The 7,147-nt window shown below is 43.0% G+C and overlaps 1 protein-coding gene across 1 annotated transcript; it reads left to right on the top strand.

Annotated features, from left to right (window-relative positions):
* The first annotated feature begins 5,181 nt into the window (after positions 1-5,181).
* Positions 5,182-5,613, top strand: LOC143636377 (uncharacterized). Its single transcript, XM_077103987.1, has one exon. The coding sequence runs from the start codon at positions 5,182-5,184 to the stop codon at positions 5,611-5,613; it is 432 nt and encodes a 143-aa protein (XP_076960102.1).
* Positions 5,614-7,147: the final 1,534 nt, after the last annotated feature.

Raw genomic sequence — 7,147 nt, 5'->3', positions numbered from 1 at the left:
ATACGAGTGTATACAAGGTGGTGCATTTTATCATTTAATATTAGGTGGTATTTTGCTACAAAAATATTCACTATCTGACAGAAAAGTAGGTAAATCTTTGCATTTAAGAGTTTGAAAAATGCTGGAGTTTAAATATATAATATTGCTACTTAAACGTTTATTTATATTCTAACGTGTTTAAAAGAATTTTTTTTTATTTTTCTAATTATTTAATCGATGCCTGCCTATTTAGTATTAGAGAGAGCCAATTCTCAAAAGAAAAAAACAAACCGCAAGAGCCAATAAAAAAAGAGAGAAGAGTAAAAGTGGGCCAATTTAAAAAAGACTATGTACATACTACTTGTCACATTGTTTTAACGTACAATGTATATTAGATAACGCTAAACTTCCATTTATTTCGTGCACATAAATAGAGTTACTCCAAATGGTTTATAAATCTCAAAAAAAATAAATGTACGAGTGCAAACAAGCCAAGCTAACTCATAGCATATTTGAGATCGGGCCATTAAAAGACTGAAGTCGTACTTAACAAGAAAGAGCCCGGGCTAGACTCGAAAAGGTGAACAAGCTTATTATTTTAATAGTCTTTTATAATTTCATTATACACTTAAAGAGGTAGGGTACCAAAAAGACCCAAATACCCTTAAGTAACACCCGCGGGTCAGAAGGGATCCCCTCCTAAGCCACTCGCGGGTCATATAAATCACCCGCATAACTCAAGACAAAGGAAGAATGTTTATATATCCTGGAGACTATGTGCGGGAGGATCTAGACGTCCTTAGAAGACATCCGCAGGGTACTATTTACACCCGCAAGGATGATCAGAAGGCAACGTCATAGGACAGCTGTGATTACCCAACTTCATTATAGAAGATTTACCAAGATCCTCTCTTGGGAAACACGTGACCCTTCAGCCAATAGAAGAAGGACACCTGGCCATGTTGTTACAACCGTGCACATGGCCAGGTTTATCTCGTCCTCTCGTCCTATCATATACGGACACGTGTCCAGGTTGTTACAACCATGCACATGGGACGTATAGCTCAACCTATTACATGAGGACAAGAGTCTAGGCGGTTACAAGGGCATATTCTAGAATGGGACAGCTGGGCTAATAATATTCCACATCTTTCGGCTATAAATACTTCACAATCTCCATAAGGTAACACATTCACTCTTCACTCTCTACTCCTAATAGTTAAGTACTTTATCTTCACCAGAAATTGTACTTATTCTCGCGCCGGAGGGTGGTTATGGGAAGATCCCCCTCTTGTCCTTCCCGTAACGAGCTCACGGTGCTTGTTTTGCAGGTTTCTGTCATTGGACTTCTGGAGATTGTGCTCATATCGTTAGTCGGTTTATACTTAACCCATATCCTGTGGACTCATCGAACCTAAGACCCGTAAGGGAATTCAGTTCCGTGTTTCTTCATTGGCGCGCATCCATGCTTATGTTAGAACTGTGAAAATTCTTGTAGGTTGTTGGTTCGAACGATATGAGTCTCGAGGGGCCGATGGAAACTCCTGTAATTGCTAGACGTACTACTGATGTCGAAGCACCTGGAGGTCCTGCTCAAGGTGACTTAGGACGTGTCACGGTGGAAACTCGCCGGGCTCGTACGGAATTGGGTCAGGAAGACGGATATGACAATTCTGAGCCGGTGAGAACCCACCGTCGTAGTTCCAGAGCTGGAGGAGTCCCATCCCCTGAGGACTGGTTTCGTATCCAGCAGGATAATGTTGTAGCTGAGTACGAGCGCATGGTTCGTGAAGAGCGAATCCGTGCATGTACATTAGCTTATGATGAATCTCCTAGGAGATCTCTCTCCCCTCCCACAATTGTGCGGAGGAGTCAGATGCGTTAAAGCATGCAAACTGAGGGGTTTCTTGAAGATGAATTTGTTAGGAGAAGGCATGAACATCCTCGTATGGTCATACACCCACCCTCCTATAGAGATGAATTTGAAAGTTATGATTCATCATACAGTCCGAGTGCTATCAGCTATTACAGTGGGGATAGCAGACTTCATGGACGAGAGGAAACTAGTCGCCAGCGTGCGATAGTTCGCCATACTGAATACCACAGTGATGCGGAAGAAGACTTCACCAAACCGTATCATCCCGCAGCTTTTGCTGAGAATTCAAAATTTGTTGCGCGCATCGCATTGGCCCCGTTCCCTGTTAACGCAAAGAATCCTACATCTTTAGGAAAGTACAACGGGATGACTGATACTAGTGATCACCTGTTGAACTTTGTGGCAGTGGGAGGCGTCAGTGGTTGGACCCTCCTCTACTGGTGTCACATGTTTGCGTTGATGTTAACAGGAGCAGCGCGTTAATGGTTTAAAAATTTGTCGGATGGGCAGATTCAGAATTGAGACGACTTGGTGGCTAAATTCTCCCAACATTTCAGTCAGCAAAAGAAGCACACCCGTGATCCTTCTGAGATATTGGACATTGTTAGGCGAAACAATGAGTCTATCGGAGACTTTATTTCTCGGTTTAACAATGAGAGTCTCAATATTGGAGGAACCGGCGAAGATATGTTGAGAGGAGCCTTCCGCAAGAATGTGAAGAGTAATGAATTGATCCGTACCTTAACTGGTAGAGATGGAATGCCTAAGACTTGGGACGACATAATGTCCGCGGCTAACCTGTTCGCAAGAACGGAGAAGACTTTGGGTTCTGATAATCCAAAAGAAACTCCAAAAGTAGAATTTCAAACTCCGTGACCGAATAGACAGGCCAAAGGAAACATTTGGTCAAGGCTTCAGGCTTCCGCGGATACATCGAAACAGTTTGATGCCAGATCCCTGATAGGCAACAAGAACAAGGCAAGCGCCTCAACGCGAGTCACCAACAATTGGACTCCAATGTCGAGAACTCCGTCGGAAATCCTTACCACTTTGAACATGAAGTTCAAGAAACCTCATCCACTCACGAAACGATCATTTCTCAACCCCAAGAAACATTGCTCGTTTCATGATGACATCGGTCATACCACTGATGGGTGTATAGCTTTGAAAGGTGAAATTGAAGCGGCGGTCAAGTCCGGAAAACTAGGACACCTGGTCAAAAAAGGGTATATTAAAGCCCCTATGCTTCACAACTAGGGACCGTCCAAGAAGCAGGTCAAGGACTTGAATGTTCACATGATTCTAAGGAGGACACAAGGTTGAAGGGAAGAGTAGAGAATTTGATGAAGATGAGTGGAATAATGAACCTGTACTTTTTCCGCGGGTCAAAGGAGGACCTTGCAACAAAAATCAATTGTTAATCACTGCCCTCATAGGTCATTATCGTTCACATTATGTCTTCTTTGATACTAAAAGTACTTCGGACATAATATATGAACAATGTTTTGAACAACTTGACGAGGATGACAAGGTGAGGCTGAAACCAATTCACGCACCCGTGTCTGGTTTTCGGGGTGAAGTGATGCACCCACGAGGGGTAATATCTTTTCCAGTCACTCTTAGTGATGGAACTCATTCAAGAACTAAAGATGTTGAATTTTTAGTCTTACCGGCTACATCAAAGCATGATATCGTCTTGGGACGTGAGGCAATTGGTGACTTTAATGCTCATCCCTCTATGGCTCAGCTGTGGTAGGAGTTCCGACCCGCACTAGTGTAGCAATCATCCACATTAACCGTCACTGCTTCATGACAGAAAGTTCAAAACCTAGCAAAGTACCAAAGCGAGTTCAGAGAACTGAGCCAGAAAAGTGGGTGTTGAACAAGAAGTTACCGAACCAAACAATAACAATTGGACCCGCTATCTCTGAGATAGTGAGGACATTCTTGAAGCAGTTGTTAACAAGGAACATAGAAATCTTTGAATGGAAACCAGCAGATATGATTGGTGTTCCGGCGAAGGATTGCGGAGCACAAGCTGCGGTTGAACCCGGAATTCCCACCAATTGTCCAAAAGAAACGCAAGATGGGTCCTGAGCATACTAAAGCTATGAACGAACAAGTTCAAAATCTTTTGCACGCTGGAATCATCCATGAAATACAGTACCAGACTTGGGTCGCCAATCCAGTCATCGTTCCCAAAAGCATCAGGACATGGAGAATGTGTATAGATTTCAAGGATCTAAACAAGGCGTGCCCAAAGGATTGTTACCCACTACCAGAAATTGACCTCAAAGTTGACGCTGTAGCCCCGTTCAAGTTTAAATGCTTCCTCGATTCCTACAAAGGCTATCACCAGATCTGCATGGCGGTAGATGACGAGGATAAAACAACATTTCGCACAGACCAAGTCACGGGTGCGGGCTTCAAAGCTAATCTTGATAAAGTTCAGGCAGTGGCCCGCATGCCTTCACCTTCTTCCCTCAAGGAGGTACAAACACTTAATGGAAGACTTGTGGCTCTGAACATATTTCTGGCCAATCATGCAGAAAAATCTTATCCATTTGTGTCAACCCTGAGGAATTGTCTCAAGAAAGAACATTTCAGATGGACTGCAGAAGCAGAAAAAGCATTTCTTGAAATTAAGAAAGTTTGATGGAATTGCCCACCTTGACAGCACCATATGCGGGAGAACCTTTGACGTTATACTTATTAGCATCAGACATTGCCATTGGAGCAGTCCTACTGACAGATATGAAAAATGTTCAAACACCTATCTATTACGTCAGTAGAACGTTGACAGGACCAGAAACCATATATTCAATGCTTGAAAAGTTGGTTATGGCACTGGTCTATGATGTCAGGCGCCTCCGCAGATATTTCCAAGGTCATCCCATCAATGTGTTAACAAGGTACAAACTAAAAAATGTGTTGAGCAAGCCAGAATTATCAGGGCGATTGGCAAAGTGGGCAATAGAATTGGGAGAACATGCGATAGACCCAGACCCGCGATCAATGGCCAAGTGTTAGTGGACTTCTTTACAGAAGTCCCGCAGAACAAGGAAGAAGAGTGCATCGTTGAACAGCAGACTCCGGTCCCTCCTGAGCAAGACCAGGTGTGGTCATTGTTCACGGATGGGGCTTCAAGTAACGAAGGATCAGGCGCAGGCCTCAGATTGGTGAACCCTGAAGGTCATGAATTTACTTATGCCATAAAGTTGGACTTTAAAAGTAACAACAACGAGGCATAGTATGAAGCTTTCCTAGCAGGCCTGTAGATAGCCAAGAAACTTCGGGTGAAACATTTGGAAGCGCGGGTGGATTCTATGCTGATCGCAGGACAGATCAATGGGACGTACGAGGCAAAGAATGATGTGATGGCTTCTTACTTATCACAAGCGAAGGATATGATCCTTCAATTTTCATCCCCCAAAGTCATCCACATCAAGAGAAGTGAAAACAAGTCAGCGGATGCTCTTAGCAAGCTAGCTTCAACAAATTTTGAACATTTTGCAAAAGACATTCGTGTAGAAGTCCTCAATCAACCATCTATCCCACAACATCAAGTGTTAGTCATTCAAAGCGGTGTTGAATCATGGATGACACCTACTATAGCATATCTTACATCGGGAGTCTTACCAGAAGAAAAAGCCGTGGCTCGGAATATTAGACACAAAGCCTTGAACTACCAAGTACAAGATGGTTTCTTGTACCGAAGATCCTTCCTCGGCCCACTCCTGATATGTGTGGATGCCTAGGATGCGAATTATTTGATAAGAGAGGTTCACGAAGGCATTTGTGGTCTTCATGCCGGTCCAAGAATGGTTGTGGCCAAACTCATGAATGCAGGGTATTATTGGCCGGGGATGCACATGGACGCGGTGCAGGAAATCTGAAAGTGTGATTCATGCCAACGTCATGCCCCAAATACTTTGCATCCAAAGAACGAGTTAGTGCCAGTGACATTCTCTTGGCCACTCCAAAAGCGGGCAATCGATATCATGGGTCCATTCCCAGAAGCCCCGTGACGTGTCAAATTATTGATTGTGGCTATAGATTATTTTACCAAGTGGGTAGAAGCCAAACTGGCCGCCTCCATCACTGCATCAAGTATCAAAAAATTCTTGTGGGAGTTCATTATTTGTCGTTTTGGTCTTCCGCAAGAATTAGTTAGTGATAACGGGACGCAATTCGCGGACAGTGAGTTGCAATCGTGGCTGAAAGAACTTCAAGTCACTCAAGTTTTTACTTCGGTAGCCCACCCGCAAGCTAATGGTCAAGTGGAGAGAACCAACAGAACCATCAAAGATGGGATCAAGGCAAGGTTCGGAACTAAGCGGAAGGGCTGGGTGGACGAATTGCCTCATGTACTTTGGGCCTTTCGCACCCCGAAGAAATCAAGTAACTCTGAAACGCGTTCAGTTTAACCTATGGCACCGAAGCCATGATCCCAGCTGAAGTTGGAGTTCCATCCGCACGAACGTTGTTAGTTAATGATAACGAAAATGAGCTGCAGATGAACTTAGATCTCCTTGAAGAGAGGAGAGAATTGGCCTTAATCTGCGAGCATAATTATAAACGTCAGTTACAAAAATATTATGACTCGCATGTTAAAAAATGCATCTTCGATGAGGGAGATTTTGTCTTCCGCAACAATGAAGCATCTGGCCAAGAACCTCCGGGTAAATTGGCCCCAACTTGGGAAGGCCCATAGAAAATCAAAGAAGTATTATCAAAGGGCGCGTACAAGTTTGAAAAACTAGACGGGATAGAAATCCCTGGAACTTGGAATGTTGCACAATTGAAGAAATGCTACATATGAGCAAGACTTGTTATTATTTACTTTTTATTTGGCCTGCATGCCCTAATAGACTAGTAAGAACGACATCAAATGTCATCAGTTGTAATATACTTAGGCATGCGAGCCTTTCTTATTAAAAAACTTGATTAAACTGATGTACAAGTCTTGTGTAAGCTAATTCTTTCCTGGCCTGCGTGACAGAAGGGACCCGCGTGTCTTTAAAATAAATGTCACGTAATCTTTTATTGACGATTAAGAAGGTCCTACAGTTAACACTTATATTATACAATAAACAAAGTGTAAATGACAAAAAACTTCTTATATTCATAAGTCAAAAGAGATTACAAGTTTAAAGCAACAATTACATATACAAGATGATAGTCAAAATTACAAAGGAGGATCCTCATCATCACCATCTGTGTGCGGATCTTCTTGGTCTTCCTTATCTTCTTCATGGCCAATGGAAAAATATGCATTCAACTGTTCAACCC

Source organism: Bidens hawaiensis, unplaced genomic scaffold, assembly GCF_021521415.1.
Source record: "Bidens hawaiensis isolate Kalapana, Puna unplaced genomic scaffold, B.hawaiensis_p1.1 tig00007902_1, whole genome shotgun sequence".
Taxonomy (NCBI): Eukaryota; Viridiplantae; Streptophyta; class Magnoliopsida; order Asterales; family Asteraceae; genus Bidens; species Bidens hawaiensis.
This window is presented reverse-complemented; position numbering and strand designations above follow the sequence as displayed.